Here is a 24,863-nt window from a genome sequence, read left to right as displayed (position 1 = left end):
CGTATGTCATAGAAGAGCCGACTTTGCCTAGCAATGACAGCTTCCTTTTTAATCCTAGCGCGGCCACCGGCGACAGAAAACCAGGAAGCGGAAACGCGTCAGGACTTTGAAGCGCTGCTCTTTCGCCCGCTGAATGGCAGCGCTTAGCCAACCTTGCCCGTTTTTCAAAAAAGAAAAGCGGAACCCATGGAAAATTACCCAGGGATATAAATTAGACCCCGCAGTAGAAAAACATTCTGGAAACAGGTAATTCTATATTTTGCCCAAATCAGTATGTGCATTGTTTCTATGCCGTTACTAGCAGTTTGATCTAGGATTGGAGTGTGCACATTTTGTATTCTGGGAACAGCCTTTGTATTGTGGGCAACCATGGCATTTATTCAAAAAGAAATCCCCAGTGACTTCACTGGCATTCCAGCAGGTTCCCTGGAAGCAGGCAGGGATTGGAACACTGGGATAGCTTTATCTTATTCCTAAACTTGCCCCTCCCTTTTCAATCAATCAATCAATGAATCAATAGGCCTTCCCTGATTACTGTCCTTGTCACCTTTAAGTCACCAATTATTACGATTTGTATTGCTTACACTGGCATGACATTTCAGGGCTGTTGTGACCATATAGTTACTGGAGATTTAAAGTCTTAAAGGAAGCTATTTCTTTTAAAACACCTTTGAAAGGAATCTGATTGGAGAATGCTGATTTCAAACACTGTGTTTACATCCTGCATTAAAAGCTACAGCTTGTTTGAGTATTGAACAATGCTTATGCTCAAGCTGGCCTGTGAGAGTTTGGTTTAGAGTGGGCCCCTCAAACTGCTTGCAGCCCACATAGAGCACTTCAAGTATTTTTCTATCCCTGCAACATTTTATAGGCACTGCAGATACTACCCAGTACCTTCCTAAAGATACCTTCATATTGCAAAAAGTATTATATATCCAGTAACAAAGTGAAATACTGGTGTTTCAGTTAATGTAAAACCAGCAACTAAATGGCCAAAGTTAAATGACTGTTTTTTAGTAATGCTTCACTATGAAGTTGGCTTAATGGTATATCATGATAATCAGATTCTTCATTTTTGACTCATAAGTAACTTTTGTGTCATTATTTTTAAAAAGCTTATGCTTGGGTTAGCCAACTTACCCCCATAAGCATTAGTTTGTTCTGTTTCAGAGTTTTGTATAAATTCAGTCAATGATTTGCAATTATTCAATTGATGCCTCTCAGACTGTTTTTCCAAAGTAAAATGCCATTTGTAATGTTTGCTTAGCTTGATGAGAATCAAAGTCCAATATGTAAGGAAGACAGTAATGATTGCCACATTTTCCTTTCAAAATGATCTTTTCTATTAATTCCCATTATTACCCCTATATATACCATCCCATTGGTTACAACCAAACCCTCTTGATAATTGCATTTTTAATCAAGTGAGTTGTCAAAACATAATTGTTTAATTTATGATTTTATGCATATGGATTAACATGCAATAAAAATGTAAAAATAAACATGTTTTATTTTGGAATAAAAACTCATTCTAAATAGGCAGTTTAATTTTAAAATAATAAATTACTCAAACTCAAACTAAGTTTCCTTTATTGCCTCTTTGTACTACAATATTTCAGTATAAGCACATATCTGAATATTTAAAATTGCATATATTTTGTATTCAGGCTTCATATGGAAATATTTATGATGCAATCTTAGGACTATTTCTAGACAAATATAAGTAGGGTGGTGATCTAAATTACTTTTATTATAAATCAGCCAAACTGCAAATCAAATAGAAGTAATTTTAATCACCGAAAAAAGTTCTGAAGCTCAAATACAAGACATTTTTACCAAGAAGCTCACAGAACACAGTGAGATTCATTTCTGAATAAACGTGATTTCATTTAGACTTAAAGGGATGTTTCAGTACTTGATTTTTATTCTGTTTGCTATTATAAAATATAATAGGTTCATTTGTATAAGTTCTGTTAAAACGAATTCATGATTTTATACAGCTATCATTCTTTAATTGGAATTTGCATAAGAAAACCTTTTTGCATGAGACCCTCTTAGAATGCTGTTACTTTTTCTGTGTGCAGCATGAAAAGTTTGTTAAGAACAACAAAATGTTCTAATCTTGGTCATTTAATGGTAAATTGAATAAATTAGCATTCATTTTAAATAAACATAGATATTAAGCTGAATGGCCTTAATTGTGCATTTACTCTTATTTGGCACTGACTTAATGGGTTGTAAAATGAATTGCATTTGAACTCAATGACAATAGCTGTTTGTAGTGTTTTTTATTAAATAAAAACATCATTATTTAACTTGCAGTAAGGGAAACACCCATTATTGGTTAACTATTTTATCATTTGGTGGGCCGTGTATATACAACGGTTCATTTAGTGATCTTCAAAAAAAAGCGATTTATGACCAATTTTTATACTCATGACCGTTGCAGCATCCCTATAGTCACACGATCAAAACTCAAACACTTGGTCACTGAGTCCTATTTATGATGGTTGCAGTGTCCCAGGATCATGTAGATCTCCTTTTGTGACCTTCTGACAAGCAAAGTTAATGGAGAAGCCAGATTCACTTAACAACTGTATTACTAACTTAACAGCTGCAGTGATTCATTTAACAACTGTGGCAAGAAAGTTCATAAATGGGACAAAACCTCACAAATCTCTTCGTTAGCAACAGAAATTTTGGACTTAACTGAAACTTCTATCAGATGCTGGAATGATATATTCCCCACCTCACTCTTCCCCCCAATGTCTTATGCAGACAGAGTCCTATTCTGTTTCCTTGGCAAGGCAGAATAGAGTTTGGAAATGCAACCAGCACTTCTTTGTGCCAGTGTACGTTTCTGCCAACTCTCACACTGAATAATAAACAGACTTCAGTGCTGCCATGAGAAAGACCCAAGATACCCCTATTATCATCATGATTGTTATTCCACATCAATTCATTTAAGGATGTGGTTATGGACTGCACACACTGGTGTACTGTGTCTAAAGGAGGACTTGACTGTCTCCAGTCCTTTTCCAGCCTTAAAACGAATACATTATATCCAAGAAAATATACGGTTTTGGGCAAATGTTTTAAGTCTTTTCTCCTTGTGGCAGATCAGTCTAACGGCCTAAATTCCAACAATAATCAGTGCCCTGCTAGGCCAAATTTCAAAGGGAAATATATGTGAAAGACATCTGTTAATGCAATTTATGACTTTAAAAAAATGCAACTCTCTTCCAACTCCCTAAAGAACAAATTCAACTGCTCTAATATTGTGCAAAAAACATTAGTCTGTAAATATGTAAACCCAGCACTAAAATATTAAATTGTTGTGTAAAGAAATAATATTGCTTGCTTCTCTTCTGCAGATTAACTTTGTTGATCTGTATCACCAAAAAGTAGGGAAATAATAGTAATTTTGGTACAAGGGGCCACCTGTCCTAAGCTGATGCTCTTAGGTGACATCTTTTTAGAGGATGCGGTTTACCAGCAACAACAGTTTATACGCATATCCCTTCATTGTTAAATTGCTAGGTTTCAGATTTGACAGTTTGCTGTTTTATTTAGAAGTCTCAAAGATGTTTTTTTCAGGAGGAAACTGGACTTTATTCTTTTTTTCTTTGAAGATGTTTCACTTCGCATCCAAGAAACTTCTTCAGCTGTGAGGGAATAATGAGGAATGGAAGCTGACCATTTGCATATTTTTTAGAGGATTGTTAAAGCACTTGGAGGTTTGTCTGTGTCCTCAGGGTCACCTTAGTAGTGTTCCTGATTCCTGGAGTCTGCATTTTTTTTCTCTGGAAATCCATTCCTATCCCCTTATCATTCAGAGGGTGTTCATTGCAAATTGTATAACTAAAACTCTGTAGAGATTCTCATTCATCCACTTCATAGTTATCCCAAAGGTGTCTTTTCAAGTTGAAGCACTTCCAAATGTTTCAATGATCTTCTAAAAGGATGCAAATGTCTAGCTGTCTTCAAGGAATAGAAATCCTTCATTATACTGTCACAGCTGAAGAAGCTTCTTGGATGAGAAGCGAAATGTCTTCTAAGTAAAAACAAGAAAGTTCAGTTGCCTCCTGAAAATCCACCTTTGGGACAATCATGACCTGGATGACTGAGAATCTCTGTGGAGTTTTATTTAGAGCCACACATTAGATACAGGCTGCAAAAAAATCCGATCACCACAGAATGGCAACAACAAGATACAGATTTGAACACTTTGCAACCAGTTACTGGTAGCCCTAATTCTAAGGTAAACATAATTTTAGTTTTAGTTTTTTACGTTATCAGAGTTTTAATTTAATGGTTTTATAATTCAGGTTTAAATTTGACTTCTTTCTTATTGTTTGTATTTTATACGGTGGTAAGCTGCCTTGAGTCCTTCGGGAGTGGGCGGCATAGAAGTTGAATTAATAAATAAATAATAAATAATAAATTGGTTGTAGCCTCTGTATTTTTGAATACTGGTTTAACAGAAAATGTTTAATGGGGTAATGCTATCATTTTCTCTTCCAAATCATTGTTGAAGGAAGTTACAGCAGCTCTAGCCTCCTTTGCTTCAGGGGTATCTCTTTTTAGACTGTCCACTTGAAAGTTCTTTCATTCAAGGTTGGGGTTTTTGTTGTTGTTGTTGTTACAGAAAGAAACATGAATTGGATGCCACCACTAGAGAAATTGGCTCATTTATTTAGTGCTTGCAGGCAGCTGCACTCCCTAGCTTACCGAAAACAGTGGAAGTCTGTCCTATCCTCTGCCTACCCCATGTGTCCCATTCAGCTGCACCCCCTGATCTGGCATCCAGACACCACCTCACAATTCAGGCTTTTCACCACCAAAGAGGTAATTAATAGTTACTTTATTCTTGCCTTGAAGGACGTTTGTGTGCCTCTAGCTAAGAAATAACAGACAACGTTGTTTATAGAGAGATGCAGTAGAGGTAAATATAAATATTGTAAACTTTCCAAACAATTGCATGCATGCTTTTAGTCCAGCTGGCCTCCAAAAAGAAGAACAAACCTGATCAGAAGCAACATGAGAAAATGTTATTTTACTGAAAGAGTAATAGATCCTTGGAACAAACTTCCAGCAGACATGGTTGGTAAATCCACAGTAACTGAATGCCTGGGATAAACATATATCCATCCTAAGATAAAATACAGGAAATAGTATAAGGGCAGATTAGATGGACCATGAGGTCTTTTTCTGCCGTCAATCTTCTATGTTTCTGTGATTCCTTTTTTACTTTTTATAAATGTTTTGAATTGTAGTTGAGAGGAAGAATTCTGATTTCACTTGATGCTGAACCTTTTTCAAGCATTTATGTTCTATTCAGCGAATGTGATCACAGAGAGATCGTTGCATACTATTGCATGTGTCAACTTCCTGGGAGACTATGTGGGCTTCGTTAGAAAGGTTTTAATCAGGAATCATTTTGCCACACTTCAATCAGCTTTAGTAATAAATGAACAATTGGAGAAGAAAAGGAATTAGCCCAGTTTCATTGTCATGAGCCCAGGTAAGCAACCTTAGCATTAGTGGGGAGACAAAAGGTTGAAATGTGAATGAAAAGGCACATCACATATACTTACGCACAGTGAAGGGCTACCAATTTTTTTTACTACCACCTGTGGGCGTGGCTTATGCATTTTCTTTCAACATCTTTCAGTGTAAATTGGGTGCTCTGGGGTGGAGCTCCATTTTTGCTGCCCCACTGCGTCCCCATACCCCCCTTCCGTCTGGGTAGTAGCCCACCCCTGCTTATTCAGCTTTTCCCTCAGGAGTAGGGGATTTTTTTTTCCATTTATTTTTAAACTTTGTATGCCTATTTAGAACCTGCATTACCAATTTCACTTGTTCCAGAACGACTGGAAATTATGCAATTTTTAACAGGTGTATTTTGATTGAGTTTTAGAGGCCACAGAACTGGTGACAATCCAGATTTGTGAAGGTTGAGAATCCAGTCCTTTAGTTTTAAGGCTCAGTGTATTGTGTAAACTCGGCAAATGAGTTAATCCGTGACTAAATATACTGTTCTTGAACTTTGTTATAGAGAGAGAAATCGGGCAAAGTGAAATTGACGCCTGTCCAGATGAAAGTGAAGAAGCAAGAGGTTGAGATAAAGCACACAATGACCGTGGAGGAGCTTGCAAAAGCGATGCATAAGGATATAGGTGAGTTGGTTCTTTCAAATAATGCTTGGAAATTACAAAAGGAGCCGTTCCTGATCTTCCTTTCAGCTTTACATTGCAGCTTCATGTTTGAAATCCCACATCTTTAGTTTGAAAGGCAGGGGTATATACTATACAAAACCCCCCTAGAGCATCGGCAGTCCACAGTTTTAGAAAAATCTCTAATTTCTTCCTTCTTCCAGGTATTAGTTTCTGATTTTTGTACACAAACAGATACACATGCCCTTTCCTTTTTGTATTTTCCTTTCATATTTTGTGGATTATTGCCTGAGAAACAGACTTGGCCTAGTGTGCTTTATCAGGCAGAGAATTAAGTCTATAACTTGTTCTAATCATTCGATTGTCTCCCTTTAGTCTTTTTTCATTGCATAAAATATACTGCTCAAAAAAATAAAGGGAACACTCAAATAAAACATCCTAGATTTGAATGAATGAAATATTCTCATTGAATCCTTTGTTCTGTACAAAGTTTAACGTGCATAACAGCATGTGAAATTTATTTATTGTATTTATTTATTGGATTTGTATGCCAATTTGTATGAAATTGATTGTCAGTGTTGCTTCCTAAGTGGACAGTTTGAATTCACAGAAATTTGATTTACTTGGAGTTATATTGTGTTCTTTAAGTGTTCCCTTTATTTTTTTGAGCAGTGTATATTTTAACCATATGATGGTAATGATAACAGTATTGAAATCTGAAAAATATCAAAGTATTTGAGGATTGCACATCCTGTTTGTACACTCAAAATTACATGACAAACATTTTCCCCAGTTAGTGTTGCTTGTCTTTCTTTCAAAGTCTTTCTTGTTTGCATCATTGCTTTATGAACTTTATGTTTTTATACTCAGATCATGTGTATGAAGCTCTGCTAAACACAGACATAGATTTAGATTCACTAGAACCAGATTCAGTCTTGGAAGTAAATTGGATCAAGGACATCATTAAAAAATCTGGCATGCAGTACAAATGGGCTGAGCTGAAAGAAGAAAAAGTAAAAGAAAATAAAGATGTGGTTAGAAGGTAACAACTATGCTTAAGTAGGTTTTTTATTACTGGATTTATCCATAACATAACTTGTATAATATATTTAATCTACTGTATGTAAAGTGCAGAAAATGATGGGCCCATGTAGACTGAGTCTTGTTACTGTTAATCAGTGCCTAAAACAAAGTCCAGTTTTATCTAGACATGCTGGTATGCAAGCTATGATCTATAATGCAATTAAATCCTTTAAAAGCAACATTATATTCCACATGTCCTATCACTAGGAAGCCTGTGCAATGCACTGTTTCTCTCAAAGCTACAGTTTAATTTTCAGATAAAAGTAAATCATGGAAAATATTTATTGGAACTTTTAATTGGTAACATAAATTATATTTCTAATGTATATTTATTTGGATTATACTAATCATGTTCACTATGAAAGTATATTCAGTATTGAATTATCCTGCATGAGACCTGCATTCTTTTAGCTACCGTATTTCATCAACTCTATTTTCTCATCACATCTATTCCTATTTCATGTATTTTTTTTTCATTTTCATTGCCATGAAAAATATGTTTCCTTCTTAGGTAGAAAAACAACATCTTGAGGATACTTTACTTCTAAGCTGTTGTTTGTTATAAAAAGTTGAAATATAGAGATTGGGAATTTGAAGAGCTTTGTTAAACATAAAATACAAAATATAAAAAAAGCTTATTTCATTAAAAATTGAATGTGTTACTGTTGATTGCAGGCCTCTTCAAAACCCAGCTTTATTAACTCCCAGGCCTCCAGTTATTACTGTGTTGGGCCATGTTGATCATGGAAAAACTACATTACTTGATAGCCTACGAAATACTAATGTGGCAGCAATGGAGGCAGGAAGTATAACACAGCATATTGGTGCCTTTCTTGGTATGATTTATTTGAGTATTACTCTTAGTTGTCTTTGAATGAAAGATAAAAAGTCTGTTGCTTTTTCCAAATAGTGGTGGACTTCGTCTCTCATTATTTCTCATTGATCATGTTGGTACAAGCAGATAAACATTATTGTTCCATTGCTTTTATCTTGTGAATCTAGAAATAACCTAAATATTTTAAATCACTACAATCTGGATCATCCTTTATAATATTGTCAATTTCTCATCTGAAATAGTCATTACAGTATATCAAAATTGGATTACTATAAATGATAATACAGTGATCCCCCGTTTATTGCGTCCCCAACCATTGCGAACAGGGTACTTCGCTATTTTTCAACCCGGAAGTCAAAATACCATCTACGCATGCGTGCCCGTTTTTTCTATGGGCACGCATGCGTAGATGGCAACTGGCTTCCCTGGGTCTTCCCCCTCTTGCTGGCGTCAGCGAGGAGTTTCCCCACCGCCCACGCAAACTCCTTGCTGCCGCCCGCCCTTCGCCCGCCCACGCGGTTCATACTCGCCGCTTTTGAGCTGAGTCCGGAAGAGAATTCGCTCCCGGACTCAGCTCGAAAGCGCCGATAGCCAGCGCGGAGGAGCCGTTCGCTAGCGCTGGCTCTCGGCGCTTTTGAGCTGAGTCCGGAAGAGAATTCGCTCCCGGACTCAGCTCGAAAGCGCCGATAGCCAGCGCGGAGGAGCCGTTCGCTAGCGCTGGCTCTCGGCGCTTTTGAGCTGAGTCCGGAAGAGAATTCGCTCCCGGACTCAGCTCGAAAGCGCCGATAGCCAGCGCGGAGGAGCCGTTCGCTAGCGCTGGCTCTCGGCGCTTTTGAGCTGAGTCCGGAAGAGAATTCGCTCCCGGACTCAGCTCGAAAGCGCCGATAGCCAGCGCGGAGGAGCCGTTCGCTAGCGCTGGCTCTCGGCGCTTTTGAGCTGAGTCCGGAAGAGAATTTGCTCCCGGACTCAGCTCGAAAGCGCCGAGAGCCAGCGCGGAGGAGCCGAAGATTGGGGGCGGCGCGGCTATTTTAAAATGTTGCCGCCGGCATGGGGGGCTTGCAAGCACCCCCCGGGCCCCCAACCCGGGTTTGGGGGGCTGCTAGGAAGCCCCCCATGCCGGCGGCAAGCAGCCGCGCCGCCCCCAATCTTCGGTTCCTCGCTAGCGCTGTGGGAGTAAAAACACCATCTGCACATGCGCAGATGGTGTTTTTACTTCCGCAGCGCTACTTCGCGAAAACCCGCTCGTTGCGGGGGGTCCTGGAACGGAACCCTCGCAACGAGCGGGGGATCACTGTACAACTTTGATATCATCATGACAATATAGTTTCTTGCTGAAGGTTACCTCATAAATTCATAGCAAATAGAAGAACTGTAAGAAGATAAGTACCTGAAAATGAGCAAAATACAAGCTGGAAGGGGGGAAAGTGGCATGTAGAAGAGAAAACAAAAATTAAAGTGCTATGAGATTAGTGAGGTAAAACTAGAATTTGCCAAGCAAGAGAAGCCCTTATTTTAATGTACAGTGGTACCTCTACCTAAGAATGCCTCTACTTAAGAACTTTTCTAGATAAGAATCGGGTGTTCAAGATTTTTTTGCCTCTGCTTAAGAATAATTTTCTACTTAAGAACTCGAGCCCAGAAAAATTTCCCAGGAAACTTGAGAGCGGCACGAAGGCCCGGCCAGTTTCCTGCCATTCCCCCTGGGTTTCTCTCTCTGTATGGGAGGCAGCCGAGGCAGCCTCCTTGCCGCCTCAGACTCCCTCTTTTTTTTTAAGCCTTAAAGTTTTGGATTTTTTTGATTCCCCTCCCCTCACCTTCTTCTTTTGGCAGCGACTGTCCTCCTCCTCTTCTTCCTCCTGCTCGTCCCACCCAAATTCCCATCTTTCCTAATGGGTTTGCATGCATTATTTGCTTTTACATTGATTCCTATGGGAAAATTGCTTCTACTTACAAACATTTCTACTTAAAAACCTGGTCACAGAACGAATTAAGTTCTTTAGTAGAGGTACCACTGTATTTCAATTACCTCCCAGAGCCACCTGTAAAATATCTGTTAAATCAGAATGACTATTCCTATTCCTGTGTGCAGCACAATCTAACCCAGCTGTCATGCCTGGGTGCTTTTTATCAGCTTCAGCTTAGACCAGTGATTCCCAACTTTTTTTTGGCCATGCCCCACCTAAGCATCTCTAAAATCCTGAGGCCTCACCCCCATGACATATAATTCTTATTATTCAAAAAGTGTACTACTCATGCAGAGGAAGCCTAAAAGGCCATTAACTAGGTTTAAACAAGGTTCCAGTTGCCCCCATTAAAAATGAAATTTCTCCCCTTGGGGATATCGGCCCCACATTGAGAACCAGGGGCTTAGACCTAAATCCAGGCTTAACTACATGGAGGTTTACTGCCAAACCTAGGTGTGAAATCTGGCAAAAGTCATCTCTCCTGTTCTTGGAGCAAAATTGCCTCAAGAACTCAAGTTTCAAGTCTTAGCTAAGTCATACGAAGTTTCTCTGTCTGATCTTAACAGCAACTAAATACACGTTATCTTGTCTATTTTGTGATGATAAAAAAATGGATTCTAACTAGTTTCATTGCTGAATCAATTATAGATTATAGAGAAGGAGCCTCTCTAAGTGGTGTATTGGACTTAGGTGCATTTGGACACCTATAATTTCCAACCGTGCTGATTGTTATTTGAGAAAGTTGTAGTCCAACATAACTAGAGAATTCCACGTTGGCAAAAGTTATCAAATAATAGAGAAATGAAGATAAACTTCAAGTATCCCAAGCAAAGCCCTAAGTAAAGCATTGTTTTGCAACAAGATTTAACAGTTGAACATGGACTATAGAAATATGACTGTCAATTTTAGGCATTTTCTCTGTTTAGAATTTTATTTGTATGAGGAATTATTACAAATCTCATGGAAGCAGCCATTCAGTGTGTTCTGTGAAAGTGATATGGCACACAGATACTGTATATGTTTTCAATTGTTTTTGCAGTGCAGTTGCCTACTGGGGAGAAGGCAACATTCTTGGATACTCCTGGCCATGCTGCCTTTTCAGCCATGAGGGCAAGAGGTACACATATCACTGACATTGTTGTACTGGTGATAGCTGCCGATGATGGTGTGATGGCCCAAACTTTGGAATCCATTCAACATGCTAAAAATGCTAATGGTATTCACGGATTTTGTTGTATTATGGGAAGTTGAGGGAGGAGATAACTACTACTATTGAGATAGTACCGGTAGTTACTGAATATCTTATTATTTGAAGATTTGTTACAAATATTTTTTCTCTCTCTCAGTTCCAATAATTGTTGCCATCAATAAGTGTGACAAACCTGAAGCTGATCCTGAAAAGGTAAAGAAACAACTGCTGGCTCATGATATTGTTTGTGAAGACTATGGAGGAGATGTTCAAGCTGTTCCTATCTCTGCATTAAAGGTAATCCAAATCAGTTTCAGTGCCATCCCTAAAGTAAATCTGCATCACATTGTTTCTTAGCAGTAAAAAATGGGTTCTTCAAGAGTTTGAACATTGGGTAGAGTTTTTAGAAGAGAAAAACCTTCACCTGAACCTCTACTCTGGAACCCAACTGTTTGGAAAAAAAGCAGTTCTTTCTCCGCACTGAACAGGAAAACGTCCTAATGAGGAGAAAAATACTTTATTTTGCTATTCATCCCTTGCTATTGATCTTGGAAGATATGATAAAAGAGGGTATGCCCTTAGCATATCCTGGTTTTTAAGACAATCGGTCTTCAGTATATCTATGCATATTAAATTACTTACAATGATCATTAGGTCCTACCTTTTCTGAACTACTTTTGATTTTTCTGACCTAGAGCCATAACCTGATGAACTTAAAAGAGGCAATTATAACTCTTGCTGAGGTGATGGAACTGAAGGCAGATAGCACAGGCCTCGTGGAAGGTATTGTAATAGAATCTCGCACAGATAAAGGAAAAGGGTGAGCCTGCATCTTTTCATTCCATTTCATTTTTAGCTGGACGTTACTCTAAATTTTCCAATAGTGCTATTAAATAACAATGGATAATAAATTAGAATTTAAAAACAGTTCTTTTGTAAATTCAATTAAACTTTTTTTATTTAAAACAGTGATTTTACACAGAAGAGATTTCTTCGAGAAAACCAGTTTGCTTGGATTTAATCTCTTCCTTAGCTTTTCAATAGTATGTTAGGGTGAAATTTACCCTATTGAAAAGTTATTGCGATCAATTACCATACATTTCATCTATATCACACATAGTGGGCTCGCTGCTAGACCTGAATTCAGGGTGGAGGAGACACATTAATGAAGAAAAAAAATGAATGGAAAGACAGCCTTCAGAAAAGAAAAGCACCAGAATTCAACATCCTATTAATTCCCAAGAAAGTCTTTAAGCCCTACTTGGGCTTCCTAAGCATTCCTGACCATTCAGATTATTGGCAAAATGTTTCTGAAGATAGTTTGAATAAAATATGTATTATTCTGAGCAGTGTTCCCTCTAATTTTTTGGGGGGCTGGGCGGAAAAGTATAGTGTCTGAGCGGCAGTCCCTTCAGGACTGGGCGGCACAGAAATAATAAATAAACAAACAAACAAACAAATAAATAAAAATCCCATCCTGTTTTGCCTCAGAGAATTTCAAAATAAAATACTGTACTGTGTGTCTATAACAGTGAGCTCATAATAGGGCAACTCTATCAATATCAAAATGCCACTTAAATAGTTGAGCTAGTTTCAAACTAGATTTTGATTTTCTTTCTCTCTTCCTTACTCCCATTCTTTTTCTTTCTCTTTTCCTTCCTCTCTTTTTTCTATCTGTTTCTCTCTCTTCCTCTCTTCCTCTCTCTCTCCTTCCCTCTCACTCTTTCCCTCTCGGCTTCTGGGCAGGTTTTGAAAACTCTGAGTTGATGATGATTTTTAAGTGAGCGATTGCTCACTGCTCAGCTTAGAGGGAACTATGATTCTGAGCTGTTTTATAGATTTGTGCCAAAGTAGATTTTAAACTGAAAGAAAAAAACCAATATGGATATACTGTATTGACAAAGTAAAGCTCTATAAAGAGACTTAGGCATTAAAACATACCATTCATTGTGGATATCAAATCAAATGCTGCACGAATCCCAGCGACCAGTTAGGTCCCCCAGAGTGGGTCTTCTCCGGGTCCTGTCAACTAAACAATGCCGCTTGGCGGGACCCAGGGGAAGAGCCTTCTCTGTGGCGGCCCCGGCCCTCTGGAACCAACTCCCCCCAGAAATTAGAATTGCCGCCACCCTCCTTGCCTTTTGTAAGCTACTTAAAACCCACCTCTGCCGCCAGGCATGGGGGAATTGAGATACTCTTTCCCGCTAGGCCTTTACAATTTTATGCATGGTATGTCTATATGTATGTTTGGTTTTTATATTAATGGGTTTTTAATTGTTTTTAGTATTGGATTATTATTGTACGCTGTCTTATTATTGCTGTTAGCCGCCCCAAGTCTCCGTAGAGGGGCGGCATACAAATCCAATAAATAAATAAATGTCATTTTTCTTTTTACTTACCTTCTACCTGACTCCAGTCCAGTAACCACAGCCATTATCCAAAGAGGCAGTCTGAGAAAGGGTTGCATTTTGGTTGCTGGAGAAACCTGGGCCAAAGTGCGACTGATACTTGATGAGAATGGCAAAATCATGGAAAATGCTTCCCCTGGTTTGCCCACGGAGATCGTGGGATGGAAGGAGGTCCCTGCAGCAGGGGACGAAATCCTTGAAGTTGAATCAGAGGTAAGTACATTTCTTGTTTTAGTATTCAGATGTGAGGTTCCTAAAATTGTCTTTATTCCATGTTTATCCAAAATTTCATCTAAGATGCACCAGAAAATGTTCTGCAGAAATAAAATCCCAGGAACATGCTTTTTTTTTAAACATATGGAAAAAGTTTAATTCAAGCAAGACTTATACCTACTCCATGTGGCACTTGCTCAAAACTGGATCAATATTTTAAAGGCTCTGTTGATGGTTCATTTAGTTGATAAATATAATATTGATTCAGTTTTAATTTCTGATTATTAACCAGTAGTAATTTCTTGGTTTGGTTTTTAAAAAATCCATAGTAGGGGGAAATGACATTTTAATGTTGTTATTATTATTGGAAGTGCTCACTTTGTTGAGTTACAATAAAGGGACCAATATGGTGTTTTTTCATTGTTGTACGCTATACTGCTCAGTCATTTTCTATGAGATGGGTGGTAATATAAATTTGATAAATAATTTTTTTTCAAATTAAAAAAGGTCAACTAATTTGGGTATAGTCTATGTATATATTTAAAGCTGCTTGGGGATAAGTTAATAACATGCCTCTATGGAAAAAGATGCTTAAATTACAATATAGGAATTTTATATCTATAAATTATAGTATAGAAATTCTAAGTTCTGTATACAAAATAGAATTATATAAAAGTCACGAGGATGGTAGTCAGGCACATTTGGATATTATTCAAATGGTAGAAAATTAAAATGTAATGTTATTTTTCCAGAGAATTTGATATCTTGGAGTAGAAGTAAATCATGCTTATTGACTGCCTTGTTCAGCAATTGTTTGAAGTTACATAAGTGTGAAAAAATAATTTTATGATCAATGCCTACTTGTGTGAGCTTTGAATCATAACTCAGTCATGTGATCACCATTAAGAGCCGCGATAACTCAGTAGTTAGAGTGGAGTATTGCAGGCTACTTCTGCTGATGACCAACTGCCAGCAGTTTGGCAGATCGAATCTCACCAGACTCAAGGTTGACTCAGCCTTCCATCCTTCCAAGGTGGGTACAATGAGGACCCAGATTGTTGGAGGCAATATGCTGACTCTGTAAACTGCTTAGAGAGGGCTGTAAAGCACTGTGAAGCAGTATATAAGTCTAAGCGCTATTGCTATTATAGTCAGTATAAGTGGTTGTGTACTTCACTTGATTTTTCGCTCCCCTTTAGAGCAGAGAGATTGTAGAGGGAGGAATTACAAAAGAGTAAGCAATCACACAATGGAAAATGCACCCTGAAAGGAATACGGTGGAACCTGCATTACTGACCACACTATGCAACAGCAATAGTGGGAGCCAAACTATGTTGGCATATTAACTGATTAATTACTTTTATTCTGCCAAGAAAAGGGCACATGAAGTTGTTGAATGGAGAATCTATGTGAAAGAGCAGGAAAAGGTCAAGAAAGATCAAGAAATTATAGAAGAGAAGCAAAAAGCTCATCAGGAAGACTACAGGATGAAGCGAGAGGGTCTCATGAACATAAACTGGAGAAAGAGGGTATATTTACTAAAGAAGAGCCAAAAGGAGACTAGGCAATCTGAAAAAGTTACTCAGAGTGACAAAAACACGTTGCCTCTCATTATCAAAGGTATAATCATTTTTCTACTGTTTATTTATTTTTATGCCCAACTGTACACTGTTGTTTGAGTTTTTAAGCCTAAACCCCAGCATCCTGCTACGCCAGTGATGGCAAACCTTTTCTTCCTCGGGTGCCGAAAGAGCGTAAGCGTGCACACTCGCACTCGCACATGGACAAGTGCCCACACTCATAATTAAATGCCTGGGGCCCCCCGAAAACAGCTTCCCTCGCAGAAACGGCCTGTTTCCTAATTTCTGGTGGGCCCAATTGGCTTGTGTTTCGTCTTCCTTAGGCTCCAAAGGCTTCCCTGGAGCCAGGGGAGGGTAAAAATGCCCTCCCCCATCTCCCCGGAGGTTCTCTGAAAGCCCTCGCAGAGCCTCTGTGCGATCCAAAAATCAGCTTGCTGGCATACATTCACGTTGGAGCTCAGCTAGGGCAACAGCTCACATGCCAGCAGATGTGGCTTTGTGTGCCACCTGTGGCACCTGTGCCATGGAAACATAGAAGATTGACAGCAGAAAAAGACCTCATGGTCCATCTAGTCTGCCCTTATACTATTTCCTGTATTTTATCTTAGGATGGATATGTTTATCCCAGGCATGTTTAAATTCAGTTACTGTGGATTTACCAACCACATCTACTGGAAGTTTGTTCCAAGGATCTACTACTCTTTCAGTAAAATAATATTTTCTCATGTTGCTTCTGATCTTTCCCCCAACTAAGTTCAGATTGTGTCCCCTTGTTCTTGTGTTCACTTTCCTATTAAAAACACTTTCCTCCTGGACCTTATTTAACCCTTTAACATATTTAAATGTTTCGATCATGTCTCCCCTTTTCCTTCTGTCCTCCAGACTATACAGATTGAGTTCATTAAGTCTTTCACGATACGTTTTATGCTTAAGACCTTCCACCATTCTTGTAGCCTGTCTTTGGACCCATTCAATTTTGTCAATATCTTTTTGTAGGTGAGGTCTCCAGAACTGAACACAGTATTCCAAATGTGGTCTCACCAGCGCTCTATATAGCGGGATCACAATCTCCCTCTTCCTGCTTGTTATACCTCTAGCTATGCAGCCAAGCATCCTACTTGCTTTTCCTACCGCCCAACCACACTGCTCACCCATTTTGAGACTGTCAGAAATCACTACCCCTAAATCCTTCTCTTCTGAAGTTTTTGCTAACGCAGAACTGCCAGTACAATACTCAGATTGAGGATTCCTTTAGGATTCCTAAAGGTTCGCCATCACTGATCTAGGTCCAGCATCCATCTGAAGGACTATAGACTTTCAATCACAAATTTAACACATTAAAAGCGGCTCATTGGAAATATTTGTATAATTGGATCAGAATTTAATGCCTTTGTTGCTGAACCCTCCCTTTTTAAAATCTTCTATTTTTTTATCTTCTTTTATTAGTTTTGTTGTTTTTATATGAGGTTTTATATTCTGTAAGCCGCCTTGAGTTGCCATGTGCAAATGGGCAATAATAAAAATTCCCTAAATGAAAATAAATTAAAAAATAACCCCATATTCCCAATATAATAGTATAAAGTTCCAGTGCTATGTGACTTGCTTGAGTATGACTTTTCTTCTTTCCACTGAAATTAACTTGGCTTCTGTTGCACCAAGGTGATGTCGATGGTTCTGTAGAAACCATTTTGAATATTCTGAAAACCTATGACGCTGATGAAGAATGTATATTAGATGTGATTCATTGTGGAATTGGGGATATTAGTGAAAATGACATAAATATAGCAGAATCTTTTAAAGGTAAGGAGTTGTGATCTGAAGTTATCCATTTGGGCTTTTTCTTTAGTTTAATTAAGTAAATTAGGTAGTCAGTCATAAATTCACGGAGTAGTTTCCAGTTACTACCGGTATGTGTACTTTCCTACTTCTCGATCCCTTGAAATTTGGTGTCAATTTGATTGCAGTTATATGCACATCTGATGTTATTTATAGGGTGGTACACAAGGCTGCTTTTCAGGAAACTGAAATAATGTTCCACATCAATTTCTGGGTGTAGCATAAGCTATTCATATACTATCAGTGTTCATAAACAATTTTCGTCCATACAAGTCTGTGATGTGGGAAATAGAGATTTATTTAATATCACATTTGAAAATGGCTTTCCTCAAAGTTTTATGTATTTTCTGCAATTTCATAATTTGTAAATTCAATGTACAAATAAAACAAAATGTCTAACTTTAAGGACTGTGAAAGTAAGCTGGAAAGAATAGAGGATACCTTACACTTAACATTATGGAACAGTTTAACGAAGAAATGTACTTGAAAAAACAAATGAACTATGGACAGTTTGGATCAATCGATTGATCGATCAGGTGCCATCAAGTCAGTAGTGACTCTTAGTGGCCACAAATATTTTCTGAAGGAATATTGTTCCTAACTTGTTCTTTCAGATCTTCCAACAGTGCATATAACACTAATTAAGGCAATTTAAAATAACTAAAAACCCTTATTAAAAACCAAACATACACACAAACATATCATGCATAAATTGTATAGGCCTAGGGGGAAAGGGATATCTCAATTCCCCCATGCCTGACGACAGAGGTGGGTTTTAAGCTTACGAAAGGTGAGGAGGGTGGGGGCAATTCTGATCTCGGGGGAGCTGGTTCCAGAGGGCTGGGGCCACCACAGAGAAGGTTGTTCCCCTGGATCCCACCAAACGACATTGTTTAGTTGACGGGACCCAGAGATGGCCCACTCTGTGGGACCTAACTGGTCGCTGGGATTCGTGTGGCAGCAGGCGGTCCCGGAGATATTCTGGTCCGATGCCATGAAGGGATTTTTGTTTGTATTCCTTGGCTTTCTTAATTATCCTGTGTTCATTAGCAATAAGGATTATGCTTCTTGGCTGTTTCTAAATCCAGTATCAATCTCTAGCATCTCCTGTTCCATTTAGGGCTCCAATCTCCATTGGATGATGAATTTATGTACTTCCCTAATTGTTTTTAAAACCCAGAACTATTGCAGTTTTAGTTCATTTCCATGAAATTTGGCTGGTTACATATTAATCAGCAATAATGGTTTGAAAAAAGCAGTCAGTTATAAATAAGATCTATTTCAAACTTTGGGATATTGAACTTTCCAAAGTTTATTTTAACCATGAGCTCTAATTAATTTGTGACTTTATCTGTTATTTTCCTAGCTGCCAAGAAATTGGGAATGTATAAATCTGATTTTTCAGCGGGAATGAACATGTTTACTGCTCAAGTTCAATTTTTGCTGCTTTGAGGCTTACTAGGGTAAATGAATCGTATTGTATTAATCCAGCAAATTCTTCCGTTTTCAACAAAATAGTTAAACTTATTGACATTACAATACACAATGTCCAAAACAATTCTCAAACTACAGGGTTTGGTAAAACCCCAGAACCTGTCAATAAAATTTTCAACAACTGAAGCATATTTCCCACTCTTTAAAAAATAGAATAAATTGTGTAGTTTGAAAGAATATATAAACAGGCATAAACATAGTTCCCTGTAAGCTGCGCAGTGCGCTATAGCGCAGAGGTTTCTACTCGTCGGCCCGGGAATTTCAAATTTAGCGCGGAAGACCGACCTCCGTGCTGGAATTTGAAATCAGAACGGTTGCTGCTCTACAACATAGGGCAGCAACAGTTCCTTAAGCAAAGGCGGGAAACAAAGTGCAAAGTGGCCAATCACAGCAGGCCCGCTTTCTTCCCCGCCCCTTAAATCCTGGATTTTCTCCTCCCCGCCCTCCGGCAGCCAAATGGTTGTTTAGCTGATGTCGGGTAAGATAAGAAAATCGGGCCTCTAAGCCTCGGTGGGGTGGGGGTTGCCACCGGACTGCCGAGACGGGTGAGGCAGGGCTGGTGGCGCAGCCCACCGCTAGGCCTCTAAGCCTCGGTGTGTGTGTGTGTGTGTGTGTGTGTGGGTTGCTTGCTGCCGACCGGGTGCCTCGTCGGTGTGCGTGTGTGGGGTTGCCGCTGACTGCCGAGAGTGACGCAGCAAAGTAAGAGGTCTGGTGGCGCAAGGCCTCTAAGCCTCGGTGTGTGTGGGTGGGTGGGTTGGTTGCCGCCGACCGGGTGCCTCGTCGGTGTGCGTGTGTGGAGTTGCCGCCACCCGCCAACTGCCGAGAGTGACGCAGCAAAGTAAGAGGGCAGGTGGCGCAGCCCACCGCTAGGCCTCTAAGCCTCGGTGTGTGTGTGGAGGGGGGAGGTTGCCGCCGACCGGGTGCCTCGGTGTGTGTGTGTTCTAGGCCTCTAAGCCTGGGGGGTGCCGACGACCGGGCGTGTTACCTTTCCGCGGGGCCCTCTTACTTGCGCCTTCCGACTTTTCCGGCAGCTGCAGCGCTCCGCCTGGCTGGAGTTTTCCTTGCGGGGGCCGCGTATGAGCTTTGGGGCCCGGAGGGAGGAAGGGTGGCTGGCCGGCAGCAGCGGCACCGGGAGTAGCCGCCTCACAGCTGATCACCTTGCCGCTGCCCCACAGCTAGTCACAATGCCGCTGCTGCCGCTGGCCATCCTTCCTCCCTCCTGGCCCCAAAGCTCATACGCGCCCGCCGCAAGGGAAGCTCCAGCCTGGCGGAGCGCACCGCAAAATAAGAAGAAAAGGTCCCGCGGAAAGGCGGGGGGGAAGGCGCGCCTCACAGCTGACCTTTTCTTCTTGTTTTGCGCTCCACTCCGCCCGGCTCGAGCTTCCCTTGCGGCGGCCGCGTGTGAGCTTTGGGGCCCGGAGGAGGGCGGCAGCGGGAGGGTGGCGGCACCGGCACCAGGGCGGGCAGTAGCCATGAGACGGCGTCACGGTGGTCGGCTGCGAACTCCAGGACAGAGGCACCGATGCGGCGTTTGTACGTGTTGCTACACGCCGTACATGCTGGCGTTGCCTGGCTGGCACTTGCCTCCTGGCTGGGCCGGGACGGAGGCTCCAGCCCCATGCCCAACGCAACGCCAGCATGTACGCTGTCTAACACGTCCAGACGCCGCGTCGGTGCCTCTGTTCTGGCCGCCGCTATTGCCCGGTGCCGCCGCCTCCACCGTCCTCCCGCTGCCGCTGTCCACCCTTCCTCCCTCCGGGCCCCAAAGCTCACACGCGGCCGCCACAAGGGAAGCTCCAGCCGGATGGAGCGCACCGCAAAATAAGAAGAAAAGATCCCGCGGAAAGGCGTGGGGGGGGAGGCGCGCCTCACAGCTGATCTTTTCTTCTTGTTTTGCGCTGCAGTCCGCCCGGCCAAAAACAAAACGGCTCCAAAAGTCGGCCGGGCTCCCGGGAGGCAGTGCGCGACTGTTTCCTCTTCGCTGCAGAGCCGCACGGAGGCGAAGACACGGTGCCCGGCCACGCTCCGCCTCCCGGGAGCCCAGCTGAAAACAAAACGGCTCCAAAAATCGGCTGGGCTCCCGGGAGGCGGAGCGTGGCCGGGCACCGTGTCTTCGCCTCCGTGCGGCTCTGCAGCGAAGAGGAAACAGTCGCGCACCGCCTCCCGGGAGCCCGGCCGACTTTTGGAGCCGTTTTGTTTTCGGCCGGGCGGTGGCGGCGCACGGAGGCGAAGACACGGTGCCCGGCCACGCTCCGCCTCCCGGGAGCCCAGCTGAAAACAAAACGGCTCCAAAAGTCGGCCGGGCTCCCAGGAGGCGGTGCGCGACTGTTTCCTCTTCGCTGCAGAGCCGCACGGAGGCGAAGACACGGTGCCCGGCCACGCTCCGCCTCCCGGGAGCCCAGCCGATTTTTGGAGCCGTTTTGTTTTCAGCTGGGCTCCCGGGAGGCGGAACGTGGCCGGGCACCGTGTCTTCGCCTCCGCGCGCCGCCTCCGCCCGGCCGAAAACAAAACGGCTCCAAAAGTCGGCCGGGCTCCCGGGAGGCGGTGCGCGACTGTTTCCTCTTCGCTGCAGAGCCGCCGGGCAGAGGCGAAGACAACGGCGCCCTCCACTCTCTCTCTCTCTCTCTCTCTTTTTCTCTCTGTTGCCGGCGTGGTGAACGAGAGAGAAAGAGAGAGAGAGAGAAAGGAGGGGAGAGAGAATGAGAAAGAAAGCGAGAAAGTAAGCAAGAGAGAAAGACAGGGAAAGAAAGCAAGAGAGAGAGAAAGAGAGGGGGGAAGAAGGGGGAGGGAAAGACATAGAGGGAGGGAAGGAGGGAGAGAGAAAGAACAAAAAAGAGAGGGAGGGAGGAAGAGGGATGGAGAGAGAGGGAATGAAAGATGAAGGAAGGGAGAGAGAAAGGGGGAGGGAGAGATAGAAAGGAGGGAGAAGGGGGTAGTTAGGGAGAGGGAAAAGGAAGGGCTTGAAGAAAGGCAGGGGGAAAGAAAGATAGAAAGGAAAGAGGGAGGGAGTGATAGAAAGGAAAAAGGGAGGGAGGAAAGAGGGAGGGAGAGATGGAAAGGAAAAGGGGAGGGAGGAAAGAGGGAGGGAGAGATAGAAAGGAAAGAGGGAGGGAGGGAGAGATAGAAAGGAAAGAGGGAGGGAAAGATAGAAAGAAAAGAGGTAGGGAGAGATAGAAAGGAAAGTGGGAGGGAGGAAAGAGGGAGGAAGACATAGAAAGGATAGAATTATGGATGCAAGAACTTGCTCATGTGTGATAGCGCACGCCCACACTTACTTACTTACTTACTTAATTTATTTATTTATTTATTTATATTTATATGCCGCCCAGTGCCAAAGGGACTGCCGCTCAGACACTATACTTTTCCGCTGACCCCGAAAAAAAATTAGAGGGAACACTGGGCATAAAGACATTTTCTTGGATTTTAAAGTTTAGCTTTGTGAGATAAAAACCTTTCTTGCACCTTTGACTTGGAGTACTTTCAGGGTGTCCAGCAAACCTGGCAAACAGCGAAATCAGGGAATTATCAGGGAAATCAATGATCCAGGAAATATCAGGGAATTAGTGGGGGGGAAAGGAATAAATCAGGTGAAAAAGCAATCTGTATTAAAATGTTTAAGTCAGGGAAAAATTCTGGAAGGAAAAAAAAGGATTGCGCTGCCTGGCAGAGTAAAGCAAAAATGAGCATAACTGTGGCAACAGCTTGCTCCCTCAGTTACCAATATTTCTCAATGGCTTAGCTGTTTGGTACGACGTCATCTATGACCATGGCTTAACTAGATCACAAGTTATAGGGAAATGTCAGGGAAATATCAGGGAATTTCAAATGCTTTTCCCCTGGACACCCTGTACTTCGTACATTCTGAAGTTAATAAAGGAGAAGCGACACTACTTCATATTTGTTGTCTTATTCATTTGACAGGTATCATCTATGGGTTCAATGTAAAAGCATATAAACCTATTCAGCAGATGGCTGCTAAAAAGAAAGTAAAGGTGAAAATGCACAATATAATCTACCGGCTTGTGGAGGATTTACAGGAAGAGCTCAGCAACACTTTGCCTCTTGGTATAGAGGAGGATGTGATAGGTATCTCAAATATTTCAGAAGTGAGCTTCTGGAAGTTATCTGGGTTTTATAATCTTTGCTATGCTGGTAGCTTCAAGTTTTGTCTGCCTCTCATAGAATCAGGATCAGGATAGTTATTACAGGTTGAATGCCGCTACAATAGAGATCTTTGTGAAATAAAAAATTAAGGTTATTCTTTTTTACTGCAGTAGAGGAAATAAATCTCAGAAAGTTGCAGATGTTTTGTTTTTTAAAATTCAATTGTTCTAGACCTACTGTGTAGAAAATAATAAAGCTGCTTGTCAATAGTTGAAATCTAGCAGCAGGTAACTTTCTGTTTCCAGACACAAATTGTGCAAACCAATGAAAATTTTGCTGTGATATAACTAAAAAGTAAAATTGGGGTGATGGCAGATTTTAACACAAGAGACCAAGTGACCTATGTTATGTGGATTTTGAGTACATTTTAACCATGATTCTCATGTTTTTATTTCAGGAGAAGCTGCTATTTTAGCCACCTTTGAGGTTGATGTAGGAAAACAAAAAGTTCCAGTGGCTGGCTGCCGAGTACAGAAAGGACAGCTGAACAAAAAAATGAATTTTAAACTAATTCGCAATGGAGAATGTATTTGGACAGGTGGGTAAAGTGCATATCTAACTAGGTAAACTATGTTTGTTACTTAGATTTGACTTTGCTGAAATATTTTTTAATTTGTTGAAGGTGTTGCTTCTGATTAATATTTATGCTACATTTCCGTCACACACTTAGGTCTGAAATACTTAATATAAATATGTGCAGTTCTGTATGAATGCTATGTATAAAGAGTCACCCATATTGCATTAGCACTTCCCAATTTACTGACATTTCTAATTAATTATGCACTATTACTTGTACTGAAATTTTACTCATTTGTTTGATTTAGGAAGCTTATCGTCTCTGAAGCACCTTAAGGAAGATATTGCTATCGTAAAAACTGGCATGGATTGTGGACTTAGTTTGAATAATAATATGAAGTTTGAAGTTGGAGATGAAATTATTTGCTTCAACACAAGGGAAGTAAAGCAGACAATTTCTTGGAACCCAGGATTTTAAACCAGGCTGCCTAAAATATGGAAGACAAGAAAACTTGAATCTTCACTCAGTATCAGACTATAGAATCTTTGGGACAGTGTCTTGCACTGTACAATTAAAAGGGACATATTTTAGATTTGTTTCTAATGTAAAACCGGCTACAGAAAATAGAAAACTCTGCCCTTTCAGGAAATGTATATGCTATAAAATAACATTTTAAAACCCAAGTGTTCACTATTAAGAAAAACAAAAACATTACATTTGTTAACTGCAATTGTTTTTCAGTCATTATTAAAAATTTTAGATGTTGTTTTGCTATTAAAATTCTGCATCTCCTATAGCACTCAAACCAACATATATTGGATCAAACACCTTTGTATGTTTAAATTACACGACCTACCAAACCAAAACATTCTTGAATGGTTTGAAACGTAAGAGTGACTGTCATCTCACACTATGTTCCAACTAGGAGCTGCAAACTGTATGGTATTTTTGGAATACAGTACAATTTTGCAGCCCATGATAGCATAAATGTATGCTAAAAATGCAAGATACCCTTCCCCTTTTTCCTAACTTAAGAATATGTACTATAGAACAGAAATCCACAATCTTTCTGGTTGGCAGCCTGGAAAGATGGGAAGAGGTGCCTTTATATGTCCATGCATGTGTGCAAACCGGGCCGCAATGCTACTAGTGGGGTATGTGTGTGTGTGTACATACTGGCCAGTCAGTCACATGACCCAGTGGCCAATAGGCCAAAGCACAATAGTGGGCCATAGCCCACAAGTTGGGGACCTTTGCTATAGAAAATAAGCAATTTATGATAGTAGTTAAAAGGACAGAAATCTTCTGCTAATGCTATTTCTGCAAAAGGAACTAAATAATACCCAAAGAAAAAACAAAAGTAGCATTAAAAACCCTCATCTTTTGAAACAACTGTTCTAGTTT

General features: G+C 40.9%; 1 protein-coding gene across 3 annotated transcripts; it reads left to right on the top strand.

Moving 5' to 3' along the window:
* The first annotated feature begins 74 nt into the window (after positions 1–74).
* Positions 75–24,239, top strand: MTIF2 (mitochondrial translational initiation factor 2). Of its 3 annotated transcripts, none has more exons than XM_070734755.1 (14): positions 75–246; positions 4,649–4,848; positions 6,059–6,179; positions 7,047–7,218; positions 7,935–8,095; positions 11,098–11,274; positions 11,405–11,544; positions 11,943–12,067; positions 13,664–13,868; positions 15,242–15,488; positions 17,108–17,248; positions 22,700–22,864; positions 23,340–23,480; positions 23,767–24,239. In XM_070734755.1, exons 2-14 carry the CDS (start codon positions 4,657–4,659, stop codon positions 23,934–23,936), a joined length of 2,157 nt encoding a protein of 718 aa, XP_070590856.1. In that variant the 5' UTR covers positions 75–246; positions 4,649–4,656; the 3' UTR covers positions 23,937–24,239. The 3 variants fall into 3 exon arrangements, 2 of the variants coding, with proteins under 2 accessions (XP_070590856.1, XP_070590857.1); XR_011557540.1 differs by having other exon boundaries at positions 158–246; positions 22,700–22,770; XM_070734756.1 differs by lacking the exons at positions 75–246; positions 4,649–4,848; positions 6,059–6,179; positions 7,047–7,218 and having other exon boundaries at positions 8,033–8,095; positions 11,103–11,274.
* Positions 24,240–24,863: the final 624 nt, after the last annotated feature.

Source organism: Erythrolamprus reginae, chromosome 1 (genome assembly GCF_031021105.1).
Source record: "Erythrolamprus reginae isolate rEryReg1 chromosome 1, rEryReg1.hap1, whole genome shotgun sequence".
Taxonomy (NCBI): Eukaryota; Metazoa; Chordata; class Lepidosauria; order Squamata; family Dipsadidae; genus Erythrolamprus; species Erythrolamprus reginae.
This window is presented reverse-complemented; position numbering and strand designations above follow the sequence as displayed.

Bases quoted from the DNA above. Each gene is read 5' to 3' on its own strand.
- MTIF2 (XM_070734755.1), top strand. From the start codon at position 4,657: ATGAATTGGATGCCACCACTAGAGAAATTGGCTCATTTATTTAGTGCT. The intron at 11,545-11,942 runs GTAATCCAAATC...TTTCTGACCTAG, and splicing joins TTCCTATCTCTGCATTAAAG to AGCCATAACCTGATGAACTT. The intron at 12,068-13,663 runs GTGAGCCTGCAT...ACCTGACTCCAG, and splicing joins CGCACAGATAAAGGAAAAGG to TCCAGTAACCACAGCCATTA.